Source organism: Podarcis cretensis (genome assembly GCF_951804945.1).
Source record: "Podarcis cretensis genome assembly, chromosome: 17".
Classification (NCBI taxonomy): Eukaryota; Metazoa; Chordata; class Lepidosauria; order Squamata; family Lacertidae; genus Podarcis; species Podarcis cretensis.
In genome coordinates this window covers 42,094,793-42,114,992 of record NC_137187.1, presented here as the reverse complement: position 1 = coordinate 42,114,992, position 20,200 = coordinate 42,094,793, and the positions used below count along the sequence as shown (strand labels likewise).

Genomic DNA, 20,200 nt, shown 5'->3' with positions numbered 1-20,200 from the left:
TATTCCTGGTAAGACCCCCTTTGTCCCTCCTCCTAAAAGAATAAAGACACCACAGTCTTTATTCATAAATAACAAAAATAAGTTTACTCAGGATCAGGCAGAACACAGTGTGATCCTTGAAGGCAGGCTTACGGCTTGAGGTTACAAATAAGCACAAATAGGTTTACCCCATATGGGAGATAACCCAGGGACTGGTGGCTGAGAGCAGCAGTGCAGTCCAGGTGAAGCAGGAAGCAGACAGGATGAAAAAGAGGGGAGGGAGGTAGCTACGCGACTTGGCCTTTCACCAGGTCTGGAAAGGTCACGCCCCCTACTGGTCACATGCAAAGGAAGGGTGCTCCAGCCAGGTGTGACAGGAGGTTTGACTGGCTGGACCAACATCCCCTGCATGTGCACTCTAGCAAAACAAGCAGTGTGGTACTTGACTGCTCCAGTGGATTACATCCCACAGAAAGGAGATAGGAGGGCTGTAGGATAAAAGAGAATCTGAGCTACCCATTGTACTTGTTGTTGTTGTTGTTTAGTCGTTTAGTCGTGTCCGACTCTTCGTGACCCCATGGACCAGAGCACGCCAGGCACTCCTGTCTTCCACTGCCTCCCACAGTTTGGTCAGACTCATGTTTGTAGCTTCGAGAACACTGTCCAACCATCTTGTCCTCTGTCGTCCCCTTCTCCTTGTGCCCTCCATCTTTCCCAACATCAGGGTCTTTTCCAGGGAGTCTTCTCTTCTCATGAGGTGGCCAAAGTATTGAAGCCTCAGCTTCACGATCTGTCCTTCCAGTGAGCACTCAGGGCTGATTTCCTTAAGAATGGATACGTTTGATCTTCTTGCGGTCCATGGGACTCTCAAGAGTCTCCTCCAGCACCATAATTCAAAAGCATCAATTCTTCGGCGATCAGCCTTCTTGATGGTCCAGCTCTCACTTCCATACATCACTACTGGGAAAACCATGGCTTTAACTATACGGACCTTTGTTGGCAAGGTGATGTCTCTGCTTTTTAAGACACTGTCTAGGTTTGCCATCGCCTTTCTCCCAAGGAGCAGGCGTCTTTTAATTTCGTGACTGCTGTCACCATCTGCAGTGATCATGGAGCCCAAGAAAGTAAAATCTCTCACTGCCTCCATTTCTTCCCCTTCTATTTGCCAGGAGGTGATGGGACCAGTGGCCATGATCTTCGTTTTTTTGATGTTGAGCTTCAGACCATATTTTGCGCTCTCCTCTTTCACCCTCATTAAAAGGTTCTTTAATTCCTCCTCACTTTCTGCCATCAAGGTTGTGTCATCTGCATATCTGAGGTTGTTGATATTTCTTCCGGCAATCTTAATTCCGGCTTGGGATTCATCCAGCCCTGCCTTTCGCATGATGAATTCTGCATATAAGTTAAATAAGCAGGGAGACAATATGCAGCCTTGCCGTACTCCTTTCCCAATTTTGAACCAATCAGTTGTTCCATATCCAGTTCTAACTGTAGCTTCTTGTCCCACATAGAGATTTCTCAGGAGACAGATGAGGTGATCAGGCACTCCCATTTCTTTAAGAACTTGCCATAGTTTGCCATGGTCGACACAGTCAAAGGCTTTTGCATAGTCAATGAAGCAGAAGTAGATGTGTTTCTGGAACTCTCTAGCTTTCTCCATAATCCAGCGCATGTTTGCAATTTGGTCTCTGGTTCCTCTGCCCCTTCGAAATCCAGCTTGCACTTCTGGGAGTTCTCGGTCCACATACTGCTTAAGCCTGCCTTGTAGAATTTTAAGCATAACCTTGCTAGCGTGTGAAATGAGTGCAATTGTGCGGTAGTTGGAGCATTCTTTGGCACTGCCCTTCTTTGGGATTGGGATGTAGACTGATCTTCTCCAATCCTCTGGCCACTGCTGAGTTTTCCAAATTTGCTGGCATATTGAGTGTAGCACCTTAACAGCATCATCTTTTAAAATTTTAAATAGTTCAGCTGGAATATCATCACTTCCACTGGCCTTGTTATTTGCAGTGCTTTCTAAGGCCCATTTGACTTCACTCTCCAGGATGTCTGGCTCAAGGTCAGCAACCACACTACCTGGGGTGTACGAGCCATCCATATCTTTCTGGTATAATTCCTCTGTGTATTCTTGCCACCTCTTCTTGATGTCTTCTGCTTCTGTTAGGTCCTTACCACTTTTGTCCTTTATTATGGTAATCTTTGTACGAAATGTTCCTTTCATATCTCCAATTTTCTTGAACAGATCTCTGGTTCTTCCCATTCTGTTGTTTTCCTCTATTTCTTTGCATTGCTCGTTTAAGAAGGCCTTCTTGTCTCTCCTTGCTATTTTTTGGAAATCTGCATTCAATTTCCTGTATCTTTCACTATCTCCCTCGCATTTTGCTTGCCTTCTCTCCCCTGCTATTTGTAAGGCCTCGTTGGACAGCCACTTTGCTTTCTTGCATTTCCTTTTCATTGGGATGGTTTTTGTTGCTGCCTCCTGTATAATGTTGCGAGCCTCCACCCATAGTTCTTCAGGCACTCTGTCCAGGCACTCTGAGCCACAGTCAGCTCCAGGTCTTGTTTTTGCTGACTGTATAGAGCTTCTCCATCTTTGGCTGCAGAGAATATAATCAATCTGATTACGATGCTGCCCATCTGGTGATGTCCAAGTGTAGAGTCGTCTCTTGTGTTGTTGGAAAAGCGTGTTTGTGATGACCAGTTTGTTCTCTTGACAGAACTCTATTAGCCTTTGCCCTGCTTCGTTTTGATCTCCAAGGCCAAACTTACCAGTTGTTCCTTTTATCTCTTGATTCCCTACTTTAGCATTCCAATCCCCTATAATGAGAAGAACATCCTTCTTTGGTGTCAATTCTATAAGGTCTTGTAAGTCTTCATAGAATTTGTCAATTTCAGTTTCTTCAGCAGCAGTAGTTGGTGCATAAACTTGGATTACTGTGATGTTAAAAGGTCTGCCTTGGATTCGTATCGAGATCATTCTATCATTTTTGGGATTGCATCCCAGTACAGCTTTCGCCACTCTTTTGTTGACTATGAGGGCCACTCCATTTCTTTTACGGGTTTCTTGCCCACAGTAGTAGATATGATGGTCATCCGAACTGAATTCGCCCATTCCCGTCCATTTTAGTTCACTGATGCCCAGGATGTCAATATTTATTCTTGCCATCTCATTTTTGACCACATCCAACTTACCCAGGTTCATGGTTCTTACATTCCAGGTTCCTATGCAATATTTTTCTTTACAGCATTGGACTTTCCTTTCACTTCCATGCATATCCGCAACTGAGCGTCCTTTCGGCTTTGGCCCAGCCGCTTCATCAGCTCTGGATCTACTTGTACTTGTCCTCCGCTCTTCCCCAGTAGCATGTTGGACACCTTCTGACCTGAGGGGCTCATCTTCCAGTGTCATAACTTTTATATGCCTTTTGTCTTTGTCCATGGAGTTTTCTTGGCAGGGATACTGGAGTGGCTTGCCGGTTCCTCCTCCAGGTGGATCACGTTTGGTCAAAACTCTCCACTATGACCTGTTCATCTTGGGTGCCCTGCTCGGCATAGTTCATAGCTTCTCTGAGTTATTCAAGCCCCTTCGCCACGGCAAGGCAGTGATCCATGAAGGGGCCCATTGTACTAGACAACACCAATGTATGGACTCAGCAGATGCATTCTGGTTGATTTAGCCCTGGAAAAGAATATGTGGCTCCTTCAGTGGTCAAAGGAAAGCAAGCACATGGTCCAAGAGAACACCTGGTCTCATCTTTGAGATGCAGCAGATTAGAGATTACAGACCTGGGAGCCGAGATTCTGGGATCCTGGTGTCTCTAGGAAGCAGGCCTTATGAGCAAGGATGGGGGGGGAGAGTGGTTTTCCTGGCCACCCTTATTCTTCATTATCACGCTGCTTCTTCTTCTTCTTCTAGGAGCCTGAAGCCCGACTTTGTGCTGGTCCGTCAGCACGCCTTCAGCATGGCCCGTGGAGGAGACCATCGTGGCATCGTGATAGGACTGCAGTATGCAGGAGTGCCCAGCGTCAACTCCCTGCATTCTGTGTACAACTTTTGCGACAAGCCCTGGGTGGTGAGTGGGGGGAGCCGATGTTTGGGGCAAGGACTGTGACTGCAGGCTTTGGACTAGGTGGTGACAAGGAGTGGAGTGTTTATTGGCATACCCACAAGTTGAAGGACTAGGGGTGTGTACACACTCTATCTTTAAAGCATACTCTTCCCCTCACAGAATTGTGGGCACTGTTGTTTACCCCTTAGAGAATTATAATTATCCAAAACCCTTAATGAATGAAGAAGCCCAGGATTCCTGGAGGGACTGGATGTGTTTTGAATGTACTTTACAGGTATCATGTGTACACAGGGCTCATTTGCTCATTCTCTTCCCATGGAACCAAAAAGAAATTGACATAAAGTTGAGACACTAAAACTTGAATGGCCAGTGAAAACCAGTTAAAAGCCTTGGATAAACAGGAGAAGTGTTAACTAAATTGTGGGCAACAGGCTTGGCAGGATTCAAGCAGAGAGGCTGTTCTAGAGCATAGATGACACCTTTCTTGGAGGATAAGTCTTCCGGGGCTACTAGGCATGAGGGCTATATTGCTTCCAGTATTGGAGGAACTAGGCCTCCAAATCCCAGTGGGTGGAGAACCTGTGAGGAGACTGCTGTGCTGTTCTGCTCCGCTTATGCTTGCAGGATTCCCATGGGCTTCTGGTTGTTTGCTGTGGGAACTGGATGCTGGACTAGAGGCACCTAATCCTGCAGGGCTCTTCTTACGTTGCTGTAAGCTCACCAGATCCAGGCAAGGATATGGCAGCCTGCCTCAGGCATTGGGATGCCATGGGCGCAATGCACAGGCAGTGGCCAGGTTGGCCACTGTGGGAGCAGGATGGGAGAGGACCTCTTGGCCTGACCCAACAGGCTTCTTCTTATGTTCTCATGTTCTTGCTTCATAAATAGAAGGGAAACAGAGCAGAAGGTCATAAGAAGGAAGGCTAAGGTAATGACCACCACTTTGATTTTGGCCTGCAGCCAGGGGCGCCGACTTATAAAAAATATTGGGGGGGCCCAAGACCTCAGAACCGCTGCTGCTGGGGGAACAAAAGGGGCGAGCCCCGGGCTGCCCCGACCTTAAGTGAACCTGTGAGGGCCCGCCCTTTGCGGCAGCCGTTTGGCTGCCTCCGTGGGCGGTGAATATTAATAAGCTAGGGGGAATCCCCGCTTCTCGCGCGGGGCTGGCGCCAGCCCCGCGAGATTGTTGATGGGTCGAGAGCCCGCAACCCCACCCCCTCTCTAGATCGGGAGTGGCTTCGTTTTAACTCATTACTGAATGTATTTTAAAAGGTAACTATTGTCAAACAAGGAAAATAAAAAATACCAACATAATTTTGTGATTTTACAAAGCATAATATAACTAATAATTTTCTTAAATTATTGGGGGGGGGTGGAGCCCCCCCAAACGAATTTTTGAGGGGGCTCGGGCCCCCTCAGGCCCCATGGAGTCGACGCCTATGCCTGCAGCTGATGGGCAGCTGGTGCTGCTATGCCCAAAGGGGACTTTGGTGGTGGCTGAGCAGCAGCATCCTGCACCAAGTGGAGTTTTGAATGTCTGTCTGTGAAGGCAGCAGCAGCTCCCAGAGGGGAAAAGGGGTTCAAGGAAGCAATAGAGGCAAATGGGAGAGTTAGAACAGAAGCGAGCCGAGAACAGATTTAGAAGGTCTCTTTCTTGTTCTGTCTCTTACCTGTGGTGTCCTCCTGACAGTTTGCCCAGATGGTTCGCCTCTTTCGCAAACTTGGACCGGAAGAATTCCCACTCATTGACCAGACCTTCTACCCCAATCACAAGGAGATGGTAAGTTGGGCTGGAGTGTGGTGGGAGGGCTAGAGATACCATATTTCTTCTTCCTTTTTCGTGCTAGATCAGTGATCAGAGAGGCTTGAATAATAGATTTGTAGAGTTGGAAGGGACCCTGAAGGTCATCTAGTCCATCCCCTTGCAATGCCGTAATCTCAACTCAAGCATCCATGACAGATGGCCACCCAACTTCTGCTTTAAAATCTCCAGGGAAGGACAGTCCACAACCCCCAGAGGGAGACCATTCCACTGCCAAACAGCTCTTACTGTTCTTCCTAATGTTTAGTTGGAATCTCATTTCTTGTAACTTGAAGCCATTGGTTCGAGTCCTACCTTCCAGAGCAGGAAAAAACAAGCTTGTTCCCTCCTCCATGTGACAGCCCTTAAGATATTTGAAGCTGTCTATCATATCTCCTCTCAGTCTCCTCTGTTCTAGGCTAAACGTACCCAGCTCCTTCAAGCACTCCTCATAAGGCTTAGTTTCCAGACCCTGGTTCATCCTGGTTGCCCTCCTCTGCACACGTTTCAGCTTGTCAACATCCTTCTTAAATTGTGCCAGAATTGGACACTGGACTCCAGGTGTGGTCTGATCAAGGCAGAAGTGAGTGGGACTATGAGTTCCCTTGATCTGGACACTAGACTTCTGTTGATGCAGCCAAGAATAGCATTAGCTTCTTTTGCTGCTGAATCACCCTGTTGACTCATGTTAAGCATGTGTTCTACTAGGACCCCTAGATCCTTTTCACATGTACTGTTAGTAAGCCAGGTATCCCCCATCCTATATTTGTGCATCTGGTTCTTCCTGCCTAAGTGCAGAACCTGACATTTGTCCCTATTGACATTCATTTTGATGGTTTTGGCCCATTGCCATTTTCAAATGGGGCTGTCATGGGCTTAAATGTTGGCTAGCTCTCATTGTGCACTGGATTTAAATGTCATGGGGTGAGATCCCACAGCTTTCAGATTCAAAATATGTCACATGCTTCCTTATATGGTATTCCCATGGACACACCTTGCTGGTCAGGAGACTGCGGCTTGGACTGGGGTTTCCCAACCCATGGTTTGCATTTGCTGTTCCTGGAACTAGGGTCATGACTGCTAGCCACAATGGCTTTGTGCTACTCACACAGTCAGAGGTAGTACACACCTCTGAACACCAAAAGCTTCTCTTCTTTCTTGCTTTGCTTTGCTTCAGTCGTTCCTCTTTCCTTAGCATCTGCTATCATCATCTAGCAACCCTCCCCCTTGCCAATCGCCCTTTCCTTCTGTTTCCTCCTTGCCTTTAAAACAATGAACTACAGAGCTGCAGATAGGGAGTTTTTATTTTAAACTCTTCTTTCAACACCTAGTATAATTGTTAGGCACAGTGGTGGTGCTGGGGGGTTGACCTCCAAACAGTCCATTGCTGTAAGCAGTTGCTCCATTCCTTCCTCTTCAAGCTGAGCCACAATCTGCAGGGAACAGTCCTCCACTGCCCGTGCTTGAGACCCTGCAGAGTGGCCTTATTGCCATTGTTTCCTCCTCCTCCTCCTCTTCCGAGGTTCTCTTGAGTACACTGCATGGTTGGAGATGGAGGAGGGACAAGGGCAAGCCCCTTAGCTACCTCTCCAGCATTAGGAGCCGCATTTGAACAGCTTGGAAGCTACATGGGGCTAATGATTAATATTGAAAGCAGATGCTTTGGCAGAGGGCAGCATTTCAGGTTTATGGGGAAGGGCCAGGAGTCAGAGAGCAGTTCCAGACTGTCGCTATCTTCTAGTGGGATTCAAACACATGATGGCCAATTCAGGTTGTGCAGTTATGGTTAATGGGGAGATCTTGCATGACAAGCCTACTCTCCCCAAATACTGGGCTTTTTGCCTGTAGAGGTGACAGGGAAATGCACTGAAAAGTGGTATAACGTTTGCTTTGGTGCAACATCACCTAACCTCCTCCCAAACAACTCCTTCAATAGCCAGGGTCAGCTCATCTCCCTGCAAACATATGAGGATGGAGGCTCAATAAACAGGTCATCTGGAAGGGCCTGCAGAAAATGTCAAGGTGGGAAGGGCTCTACGGCTCATTTTGAAGAAGATTCTCTCCCTGACCACTGAAGAACAACATCTACAACTTCCCCTGGCTCTATGCCTTTTGCAGAAAACGTTTTGGCTCTTCTGGTTTTTCTTCCAGAAAAAGAACTAAAGGCTTGCTCTTAACAGAAACTTCAGATTTTCCAGGCAAAGAACGAACAAGGAAGAACAGGCAGGGGCAGAGAAGGTGGTTTGGAACTGATGTTTATTTTTAAAAGAAACAATCCAGAGATAGGAAGGGAAGGGTCCACAAAGAGATCACTGCCTCAGGAGAACTTTGCGAAGGGAGCCCGGCCCTTGAGTGCTCAGCGACTGCCAAGTGCAGAGGCCGGTGCTTTTGCCCCGGGGCAGGCAAGCCAAGCGTTTGGCCTGGAAGCCGTCCCATATCCTGGACATGATCCCATCTGTCCACAGGCACTGGCTGTCAGAAGTGATGGAGCACGGCATGGAATTGCAAGGCACAACCTTTTTTTGAAGGAAGAGTGACACACAGAAACATGAGTGGACAGGTCCCCCTCATGCATCACAGCAACATCCCATTCCCCACCTCTGTTGACCAGTGGAAGCTGGTCCATGAGGACAAGACCGGCCCAAGACATTTTGGCACCCGAGGTGAGCCAGAAAATGGCACCCCCTCCCCACCAGGGAAGAAGGGGGAGGGGGACAAGTGAGGTGGGAGAAGATCCATATCTGGATCTGCTTCCTCTGTGAATCGTCTTGCCCGAGGCAGTGACCTCACCTTGCCTCATGGGTGAGCCGGTCTTGCAGGAGGGCAGATGGGGCAGTGCTCCACCAACCTCATTCTGCCCTCAGCCAGGCTTCTTACTTACATTTTGGAAAAATGAAGATCTGGATGCTGCCTCCATCCATTCTCTTTTGATTGTTAATGAACTATAAAATTTAACATCCTATTGGGGGTCTCTGTGCCTGTCATTGGCTCTGGCGCCACCTACTGTTGGTCTCCCTGCCTTTTGCCCTACCAGTTCCATTGCACCCCAACCATCACTGCTGGTGATGTGCTAGCTCTACCTTACCCTAATCATGAGGACCAGCCACCAGCGACCTGAGGACTCACTCTGGCCCCACAGGGCTTTCCCATGGGGAAGCCCATAGTTCCCAACAATTCATAGTCATTTTCTTCCACTCAGGGAGATCAAATGGGGGAGAGTTTTGCCAAAGACTCCCTTGCTCTCCACACTGGAGAAAAGGGGATGAAGGAGCCCTGAGTCATGTCAGAGAGAGTGAATGGGTGGAGTCAGTGCTGCTGACCCCTCAATCCTTGCTCAGTTTAAAATATGGTTCCTGTTAAAAAATAAATTAGGGTCCAAATAGGGTTGCCATATTTCAAAAAATAAAAACCAGGACACCCCAGGACAAAGTGCCACCTTTTGGAAATCCCCCCCCCCCGACATCAATTCTGCATTTGTAATCCCAGACGTATGGCAGCCCATACGTTTAACAGATAAGGGAGCAGATCTTTCATTAGACCCTTTGCTGCCAATGACATTGGCTTTTGAGCTAGACAGAGCTCTTCAGAGGGTGCATACTTTCTCCTGGAGGGCCTGCCCCATCTGCAAGCAGATGTCCCTGGGGGTCCCTCTGAAAGGGTTTGCTGGGGGCCAGGCACTTACTGTGCAGTTGCAGCCCTTGCTGTAGTCTGAACTCAGGCCTCGCTTCTGTGCAAAGGACAGCTGAGACCACGGCTCGATGAAGGAGCAGGCCGTGATCATGGGACGGTCACCTTCCAGCATGCCTGTTGGGAGGTGAAAAAACAGGTAAGAGAGAAAAGTTAAGTGTAAATATGGAGGAAGAGAATATAGAGGACTTGCTGACAAGGCCTTGTCACCCCCAGACCTTGCTTTCATAACTAAAATTGTAACCTGATGAGAGGTTTGAAGGTTTATCAATAACGGCGCGCATCTTTGCAACCATAAGCAGGGTTGTGCATAATCTGCCCTTCGGTGTGTATGTGTGTAATAAAAAAATCTTTTCCTGGACAAATGCAAATTTCATGCTCCCCAAAAATTGAATTGTGTGACCTGAGTACATAATTCATATGAGACCATTTTGTTTGAGTCATTTTTTTGCATCATTTGTTTAGTTTTGCCAGATTTATTCTGACTTTGGTAGTCATGGCTCAGCTCAGAAAGCCAGGTGAGGTCCTGAACCCCTTTGAGCATCTCATTCAGCATCCCCTCTGCTTTTTGAGATTTCCGCTGTCATAACAGATCTTTAAAAACACAAGGGCTAGAAACCTGCTGCCACTGCTTCTGCTTAATTAAATGAAAGCTGATATTCTCAGTCAGTTGAATTCCATGCCCCAAACGACATTATGTGTTTTCTTGTGTTTCTTTGGAATCATGACCCATAGCTAAAGTATCCCTGGGAAGAAAAGAGATTTCACTAGTTTCCTAGGCAATCTACTCTGTTATTAAGCTGCCCTTTCAAAAAGACATGCTGTGTTTATTTATTTTCTTTTGGGGGGGGGGGTTGACCACTAGAGCAGAAAACATATTGTTCACATTCTTTTGTTACAAGCAGCTTTGAGGCCAGCCTAGACAAGGCGCTCACTGTGAGATAAAACTATTCCTGGGCGGTGTCATCTTTGACTGTAGGGGTGCTCACATTCTTGATTACTCATCCATTTAAAAGAACAACTCACTGACTGCACATAGAAAAAATGGCTGTTGGCGGGAGGAGGCATTCTGGCCTGCCCTAAAACTATCCATGAGGTGCTGGCATCCTTTGTGCAGCAACTATTCCACCTGCCTCCATGGGAGAGCATTCAGTTGACCAATCCCACTCCTGTATTCTCAAGAGGTGCTGTCCACATAGGAGTGCATGTCCAAAGTCTGTTTTGGGGGCCTAATCTGGCCCACCGGTTGATTTAATCTGGGCCTCATGGCAATATATGTCCTTGGGGTAAAATCCTTTAAAAAGCTCATCAAGTTTGGGGTTAAATCTTAGCTCAACAACTTCAATCCTAAAAAAAAGCGCAACAACTTTGGTCAGCCCTCACGCCTCTTCACTTCATCAAATCTGGCCATCTTTGGAAAAAGTTTGGGCACCCCTCAATTAAGCTAGATCAGTCTAAGTCTAGATCAGGCCTGAGCTCTCTGACAAAAGCTGGGATTAAAATGTTCAAAATCTACAGTATAAGGGCTACTCTGGATGCCCTTTTTGTTGGGTATTCATGATGGTTTGTGCTCATGATGGTATCAGGGAGGTTACACAGGATTTCAATATGATTTGCACCTGGAAAGGTTTCAAGACTGCTTTGTTTCTTATTGGTGATTTTTCGTAACTTCCTCCTGAAACTTGTAACTTCCTCCTTGTAACTTCATAGCCTTCCCTTGAAAAACCTCCCCAAACCCGTTTTCGTGTGCTCATGTCCAGAACCCAGCGCTCCCAAGGAGGTCCTGCATGAGGCTGACTTGTTCTTCCTCTCTTCTAAGAGGGAAGCTTTGTGAGGGACACAGTCCTGGATGTCACGAAGGCCCTGGGCTGGTTGTGGCTGGTCCAGAAAGAGGAGAAGATTCAGATGGGTGTCAAAGCAACCGCAGAACAAAACCATCCAGGATATCGCCAAACCCTTACACTGGTTGGCACTTTCTAAGAACATAAGTGGAGCCCTGCAGGATCAGGCCCATCTAGTCTAGCATCCTGTTCTCACAGTGGCCAACCAGATGCAAACCAGGCAGCAGCAGCCGCAGCTGAGCAGAAGAGACTTCTCCCCTCCTGCACTTTCCTGCGACTGTGATTCAGAGGCCTGCCAGTGTGGTGTAGTGGTTAAGAGCGGTAGTCTCGTAATCTGGGGAACCGGGTTCACGTCTCCACTCCTCCACTTGCAGCTGCTGGGTGACCTTGGGCCAGTCACACTTCTTTGAAGTCTCTCAGCCCCACTCACCTCACAGAGTGTTTGTTGTGGGGGAGGAAGGGAAAGGAGACTGTTAACCGCTTTGAGACTCCTGAAGGGGAGTGAAAGGCGGGATATCAAATCCAAACTCTTCTTCTTCTTCTTCTGCCAGTGGTCTGACCATAGCCATCCTGGTTAGTAGCCACTAATGACTTTATTCTCCATGAGTTTGTGTAATTCTCCTTTAAAGCCATCCGACTTGGTGGCCATCACAGCCTCTTCACCCCTGTATTTCCCTATTCTCTCACTCGTGGTGGTTCAAGACATTTAGACACCTGAGAGAGAAAATTCATTGGTGCCTGCTCCAGCAAAACAGCATGCAAGTGACAATTTGCTCCTTCTCAGTGGGAACTTCAAACCTGCTGCCAAAGGCTTTTGTTCCTGTGACAGGGCTGGCCCTGATCCTGGAAGGGCCCTAGAGCTGTCTATCCTTTCTTGTGCAGTTTGGCAGGGGGTGCCTCTGAGCATGTGCAAAGGGCATGTGCAAAGGGTACCATAGCCACTCCCCACATATCTAGGCCTCGGTGATATGGCGCTCCTCTTGACAAATCCATGCTGCCCTCAAATGACTGTGAGCATAGGCATAGACCTTCTTTCACTCAGGGTTATTTGTGAGTTTCAATTTGCCCCAAGTGCTCCCTGGCAAAAAGACGGTGCACCATACCTGCAATGACATATTCTTCTCCTTTGAGAGGACCCTTGTGTTCATAGCCGCAGAGGCTTTCCATGGCAGGAGTGTGGAGGAAACGGACATCTTGCATCTCCTCAGGGCCCTTGTACACCTGTGCAGGGGGGGGGGGGGAGGTGGGTCAGTGACCAGGAAGGGGCCAATAGAGGGACAGGTGCAGGGACAGTACTCTTCCCGGCTCTTACAGAAGTGGGGAAGAGGTTGTAGCTCAGGGGGAGCACATGTCTTGCATTCATGATTGTTCAAGCCCCATAAATTTAACTGATGATGATGATGATGATCATCATCATCACCTTAATGCTGAAGAAGGGTCTACTGCTGAGAAGGCTCAATCTTTTGCCACCTCATGTGAGCTCAAGGGAGTACCTGTCAGTGTGTTGCGGAGGTCTCGGGGGTGCAGACAACCTTCAGAGGCAGGGAACCTGAGGGCTGCACGCCACTAGTGGTGGGGCCAGAGGCAAAGCATCCTTAGCAATGTACATTTTGCCTTTGTGCTGCAGGCTGGTTCCTGCCAGACAAGCATCCTCAGAGCTCAAGGGCACCTTGCAGCCCCCCCTTCCCGTCTAGAGGGTGTTGCAGGGAGTGGGAGGTGAGGATGAAAACAAAGGAAAGGGAAGGGGGGGAACCAGCTGTTCTGAGAATGCGTACTGGGTGGCAGTGCAGAGCCTGGATAGCTGCATCTCTCTGCAAAAACTTGCAAGGAAGAGAGGCAAAGTGTTCACTTTGCATGGGAAGTTTGTAGGCTCAGCAAACGCAGCATCTTCAGGGAAGAGGGAAGGAGCTACTGAGGATGAGGAACACTTGGCTGCTGCATTTTGTTGCTGCGTAGATCCAAGCAGGCTCACTGGCTGTGGAATGGGATCTCCACCAGCTGGTCCTGCCCACCAGCATAAGGGTGGCTTTAGGGGATCCCACTGGCGAGTCTCTGGGTTACATTATAGTAGCGGGAGAAGCTCACCTTGGTGGTTTTGATCTCGTGTCGCATCCACCACACTGGTTCCCCTATGGAGATGTTCACCTGCTGCTTGCTGACTCCCACAAATTTACCCCGGATCACTGCAGAGGAAAAAACCGTATTGCATCACAGCTTTTCTTCCATTCTCCCCAGCTCTCCTGGCTTTTGACCTTGACTTTCATACGCCTCTCTCCCATTATGCTATACCCTAAGGAGGGATGGTGCAGGATGCTTGGGAATCTTGTCACCTCGGCTACGGTTTCTTCTGCAATTTGTCTGCTCTGCAGCCTCAGAGTTACACCCAGACCTGCTCTTCTCACAAGGCCTGCAGCAGGGAACCATTGGCCCTCAGATGTTGCTGCACTACAACTCCCATCTCCCCTAAGTCTTGGCTCTGCTGGCTGAGGTGGATGGGCTTTGGAGCCTGACCACATATGGAGGACACCACAGGTTCCCCTTCCTCACACTCGATTTCCCCATAAAACTACACCCTCTTTCTCTTGTAAGGATCAGAGTTTTGAAGTCCAGCTTCTAACAGGAATGCCTCCCCTTGGAGTTAAGTCAGTGATGCCCTCCATACATCCCATCATCTCACCTCTGACTGTGCTGGCCATCTGATATCAAAAGCCCTCTGAATACAAAAAGTGGAGAGCGGGCTGTGACCACCTGGGGTTTTTTTTTTATGTAGACATTTAGATTCTGCTCTTTCAGTGCAAAATGTGCCACTCTGAGCAGCTTACAACAATAAACTGCATTACAAACAGCAATACAAAGGCTCAATGAAGAAGGGGGCAAATTCAGCCATTAAAACCAAATTATAAAAACAAAAGCTTGCTGGAACAAGGAAGTCTTGAGTACTTTTGGGGGGGGGGATCCTGGTGACGCTTTTCAGAGTTCCTAAAAAGCCACTGGACAGATTTTCCTGCAGCTATGTTCATGTACTGGAGTTGTTGAAACACCACTTGCATTTTAACACTCGGATGTAGATCATTCACATTTTTGTCATAGATCTGCTAGGAAATGCAAAGTGAGATGTAATCCTCTTTGTAGGCTCTCCCATAATCTCCCTCCAAGCAGGCTTTTGGAGGAAACTGAGCAGGAGGAGGGAGGTGTGTGTGTGTGTGTGTGTGTGTGTGTGTGTGTGTGTGTGTGTGTTTTGATTGGCCTGCAAGTGGAAATCCCACTCTGAGCTTCTCCCCCTAGTCCAGCCAGGGAAGCTGCTTTCTCTGTGCTGTGTTGTGAGTCTGCAACCAAAGAGGACTCAAATTACTACCGCTTTGTGATGGGCATAGCTAGTGCTCTCCTCTGATTAGGTCCTTGGAGGGACTGTCGCTGGGGGCAGGGCATCTGCTCTTTATGCAGAAGGTTCCCGGTTCAGTCCCCAGCATCTCCAGGTAGGGCTGGGAATGTCCCGTCTCTGAAACCCCAGAGAGCTGCTGCCAGTCAGTGTGTAGGCAAAGCTGAGCTAGATAGTGCAGTACTCTGACTTGGTATAAGGCAGCTTCCTATGTTTGCATGCAGGAGGTCCCAAAGTCAGTCTCTGGTGCCTCCAGTTTAAAAGGATCAGGGAGCAGGTGATGGGAAAACCCTCCCTGGAAAATTGCTGCCAATCAGAGTAGACAATACTAGGCAAGGCTGACAAATAGTCTGACCCAGTGCCTTTTTCTAGAAAAATAGGTGCTGGCACTCACCATGAAGTTGTTACAGTAAGTGTCACACTTTTTAACAACAACAAAAGAGGTGCTGGCACTGTGTCCCCTTGAGGACCCCCTGAAAAAAGCCCTGGTCTGACTTGATAAAAGACCTATGATTGCAATTTTTGTTACTAGTGGCATAATAATATATTGGTGACAGCTGAGATCAGGGTTTAGAACATGTAAACCAAATAAGTTCTGTTGTATTCAGTCACACTGGTGATATTTGTCTGCAATTGCCCTCCTGCTCCCCACCTCAGTGTTATATGAGTCCTGAGCCTCTTTCAATCCCAACCACTTTCTTTCATTCAAGGAAAGAACAGAAATCTTAAAAATTCAAAGGGTGAATCACCTAAGGAGCCCCTTCAGAGGAAGCCCTGTGCAAGGACTTCTGCTTGCACAAAAGAGCTCCCCACTTCTCCTTGGAACTGGCTGGGGGCGGGGAGGCTGGGCGAACTGCAGAAAAGCAGATGGAAGGGACAAGAGGGGGCGTCATTCCATCTGGCTGAAGTGCTTGTGCAGATGGAAGATTTATAATAGTGGGGCATTGCATCCCACCCCAAATTTAGAATGTGTAATAAAATAAAACAGCCCAGAATCATTTTATGTTAAAAATCTTTTTAAAAAAGAGACAAGAAAAGAAAGAGGCACATTTTTGAAATCAGACTCTAGCCTACCAGCTAAACATGCCCATTTGCCTAATTTATTTCAGTGACAGGGTCAAAGTTTCCTAGTGACAGTTCTGGGGGGCGAAATTAATTGCCGGATTCTATACTGACTGTAGCTGAGGTACATAAGGGAATATGTATTGATTGTATACTGCCAGCAGGGGGCAGTGCAGGGCATATTTACTTATTATCAAGTGCGCACTATTGCAGGACTTAAAAATGCTTCTGAAGCACTTTTAAGGGGGTGTTAGCAAGCACAAGTATTGAAACAGTTCCAGGAGCGTTTAGAGGGGATAAAACCTCAGCATACCATGATATATGACCAAGTTTCCATTTGCGCTGCCAACCTTTCGTTTGTGTGGTGTTTGGGTTCCTGCACTTCTAACAACTGCCTGGTTTGCAGAAATTTCGCATGTGAAGCTTTTTCTGGGATGGAGATGAACTGTTGGGGGAAGGTTCAATTGCCAAACTTATCCAGGTCAGGTAGCTGAAGATGAGGAAGACCCAAGAGCCCTGCTAGAATCCTCATCTTCAACATCCTCATCACCATCTTGGGGCGCTTCCAGATAACCTGTTTATTGACTCTGTGTCCTGATTTGTTTGCAGGGAGTTTAGATGACACTGGCTATTTAATGAGCAATTATTCAGAGGCTTCTGTGAGGATGTTAGATGACAATGCACCAAAGTGAGGTGGTTCTGCGCTTTCCAGTGCATTTCCTCCTCACTTTCCTTACTACAAACTTTCAACTACAACTGTGCAACCAAAATTTGCAAGTCTCCCACCTGAAAAGAATGAGAGTCTGGAAGCCCCCCTCAATCCCGACAGTAAGAGCTGTTTGACAGTGGAATTTGCTGCCAAGGAGTGTGGTGGAGTCTCCTTCTTTGGAGGTCTTTAAGCAGAGGCTTGACAACCATATGTCAGGAGTGCTCTGATGGTGTTTCCTGCTTGGCAGGGGGTTGGACTCGATGGCCCTTGTGGTCTCTTCCAACTCTATGATTCTATGATTCTATGAATCCAATTGCCCTAGGCATGCTGAGATGATGGGCGGTTCTTCTGTGTATAAGCACTCACCACAGGGAAGTAATCCAGAGTGAAAGCATTGCTAGTGACTTCAAATCACACTCCTGAAGTCTGACTACTCAAGTGGCATTGGTATGCCATCAAACCCTTTAAATGACTGGATACAAACACACAGGCTGTTGGTACAGGAAGGGGGGAATGTGTAGATTTGCCAACTTAGTTACTAGCCTGTTTATGCACCTATATAGTTTGTGGCCTGCCTACAGCCTAATGTAGCCTGAGACATGTTAGAGAACAATTGTCTTCCCTTTTATAAAAATACCTTTGTATTAGGTCTACCAGGCAAGTGGCTATTTGCAACCCTGGGGCATAGTGGTGAATTTCAGTTTATGGGAGTGATGGATAGAATTCACAGAATCATGGAATCATGGAATCATAGAGCTGGAAGGGACTCCAAGGGTCATCTAGTCCAACCCCCGGCAATGCAGGAAACTCAACTAAATCATACATGGCAGATGACCAGCCCACCTCTGCTTAAAAACCTCCCAGGAAGGAGAGTCCACCACCTCTTGTGGGAATCTGTTCCACTGTCAAACATCTAGGACAGAGGCAGACAACCACATTCCCTCATGGACAACCTTCTTGGGGGCTGCATGACCTAGTGGTAGGAGGGACTAGAGGTAAAAGTGGGCGGGGCTTGCCTTTTTACAGTAGGTTGCATTCCTGCCACATCTACACATTCACACACTTCTAGCCAGGCAAGCAAGAGGCATTACGACTGTTTAAGGACACAGAATAGCCAGGCAAAAACATGTGAGGAATACGTGGAGCAGGACAAATGAGGGGTGTGGTCCTGGGAAGAGTCCAGAGGGCTGACGAGGGCCACATTCAATGCCTGAGCATGAGCCTCCCCCCCCCCACACACACAATGCAGGGACAGGGAGAGCATTGGGAGTCAAAGGGGAAGCTGTGCCCCAAAGGGCAGAGGAAGTCAGACAGTGCCCAGAGGAGGGCAGTGCGTGGACTTCAGCAGCGTCCAGAGACTCACCAACATCAGCATAGCAGTATGCGGATTGGGGGTGCCGGGGGGCACAGGAGCAGGCTGCAGTTGGATCCCCCAGCAGAACCAGGAGGAGGAAGCTGGCCGTCAGGAACCCACACACTTTAGAGGTGTCCATTTTTAGCCCAAGGAGAGAAGTGACTCAGTCGTGACCTGGAAGGCAGAGAGAGAGAGAGAGAGAGTTGTTTCAGGAGAGGGACCTGCAGAAAACGGGGTGGGAACATCATCCACAGAGTAGCACCTGCAAGGGAGTTCTCTAACCCTGGCTGAACAAAGCTCTTTGTGTCCCAGTTTTGTGGGTTGGGCAGGATCGAAAATAAGGGATGGGAGGAGAGAAGGATCACTTGGCCTGGGGACAGGCGGGAAGGACCCCTGGGGCAGCTCCCTCCACCCTGGGTGGGTGCCACCCAAGCTGTGCAGCGGATTCCTCTCCCTATGGGGACACCCCACCCAGGCTGGGGCAGTGGGTTGAAAGGGGGAAGCCTTAGCAGGAAGGGCAGTCAAGCGCCTGAGATTCCTGTGCCAGCGTAGGAAACTGCTGGGAGGAACCGGGGCCGGCAGAAGAGGGCACTTGGCTGGGTGAAGAGGGCTGGGAATCCGCAGACGGGCTTCGGCTTCCTTCCTCCACAGGGTCTGGGGGCTGAGGGGTCTTTCTGCCTGGGACCCTTCGCTCACCTTGCTCTCTGCCGCTGCTCTCTAGGCGTGCTCTGCCCGTTCAGCCTGCAGCTCCTGGGCTTTCGGGCTGGTATTTAAAGCTCACCCCACTTTCCCTCGCCTCTCCTCCCCCTGCTTTTCCTGTCTGGGCTGCCAAATGGGCGTGACAGCAGCAGCAGCAGCAGCCTGTGGTTTTGAGCGAGCCATGCCAGGGTGGAGCGCCTCTTGCCTCAAGAGACGGGGAAGGCGGGAGGGAGCCGCTGCAGCCCCCACGCCCCCCCAAAAAAGGGTGAGCGGAAGTTTGGGATTACTCGGTTAATTGAAAGAAAGTGATGGTGGTTGTTTCGACGGCTGGCTTCTAAGACACACATCCTTCTGGAGCTCCCAGAGTGTTACTCTTCTACTCTGGACTAGACTCTTTCCTTCTCGGTTTGATCACTGAAATTTCCTCCTTTGTTCTTCCAGTTTACAGTGTGTTGGTAACTACCTTCGTGTCACAGAAATTGGCATACTGAATAAGTGAGATAGAATCATAGAACTGTAGAGTTGAAAGGGACCCTGAGGATCATCTAATTCCAGAGTCCAACCCCTTGAATTAGCAGGAATAGGCTGCTGTCCCATGCAAGGATCAAACCTGCAAACTTGGATTATCAGCACCAGGCTCTAACCAACTGAGCTATCCATGCAGATGGCATTTCTTACTGAACGAATTAGTCTGTGATTTTTAAGTCTGGGCAAGCTTCTGAGCTTCACAGAACTTCTCTTTTGGTAAAATAAGCATTCCGATGACAGGAGATTGCAGGAAGCAATTCATAAGGGAGCGAGGCAGCTTTCTGCACCTTTTGGAGACTCTGAAAGCTCCGTTTGCTGCCTCCTCCTCCTCCTCCTCTTCTTAATTAACTGCCTTTCGCATATATATCTCAAGGCGATGTACATAGTATAGCAAAAACAGCAGAGAAAATAACTGCAGGTGAACTGAAACAACCATGGCAGAGACAACCATTCACCTAGTTGGGAAAACTGGTCAGAACAAAAATGGGGTAGTTTGGAAAATAACTTGGCTACAAGATGAGCTTTTGCACGGAGACAAGCCAGGAGCTCCAGATGCAAGTTTGGCAACATGCAAACGGGCTTTTTCAGGGTGTTCCTTGCTTGTGGAGCGCTTTCCCCAGGGAGGCTTGCCTGCTACAACCTTTATTTTTAGTTGCCAGGCCATTAAGAATCTCAAGTCCTTGTGGCCTCCTTTAGTGGGGCAGGCTCTCTAAGTTATGTCTTTTAATTGTATAGTTGTGGGGTTCTTTAAGGTTTTCATTGGGTTTTTTTGTAATTAGTTTTAGAGTTTATATTGTATTTGTAAGTTGCTTTAGGTCACTTGTGGGAAGAGTGACTACTAAATATTATTATCAGTAATAATAAGTCTTAAGATGTTTCTGGAAAGTGCAGAAGAGTGTTGAAGAGCCCTGTGAAAATAATTCTGTGCAAACACAAAAACTTCCACCTCCTTTGAGCTCCTAGCTTTTTTCAGGGCCAAAGGTCACACTGGCAGCTAAGTTCATTTCCAAACCACCCCATGATGTCTCCTCACCTCTGCTACTCCTCTTCTGCTGTCTCTCACGATGAGCCCCAAGACTATCCCTGATCAA

At 48.2% G+C, this 20,200-nt stretch overlaps 2 protein-coding genes across 4 annotated transcripts in view; one reads left to right on the top strand and one right to left on the bottom strand.

The window, feature by feature from the left end:
- SYN1 (synapsin I) overlaps positions 1-20,200 on the top strand; it is a 116,053-nt gene that overhangs the window by 32,584 nt on the left and 63,269 nt on the right. For all 3 annotated transcript variants that reach the window (XM_079958701.1, XM_079958703.1, XM_079958702.1), the window contains exons 4-5: positions 3,896-4,052; positions 5,740-5,829. In XM_079958701.1, coding sequence (XP_079814827.1) covers positions 3,896-4,052; positions 5,740-5,829 — 247 coding nt within the window. The remainder of the gene's footprint in view (positions 1-3,895; positions 4,053-5,739; positions 5,830-20,200) is intronic.
- Positions 8,090-18,735, bottom strand: TIMP1 (TIMP metallopeptidase inhibitor 1). The gene is made up of 6 exons (XM_079958837.1): positions 18,579-18,735; positions 17,892-18,056; positions 13,464-13,561; positions 12,482-12,599; positions 9,533-9,654; positions 8,090-8,366 (listed from the first exon to the last, which is right to left on the bottom strand). The coding sequence occupies exons 2-6, from the start codon at positions 18,019-18,021 to the stop codon at positions 8,160-8,162; spliced, it is 675 nt and encodes a 224-aa protein (XP_079814963.1). The 5' UTR covers positions 18,022-18,056; positions 18,579-18,735; the 3' UTR covers positions 8,090-8,159.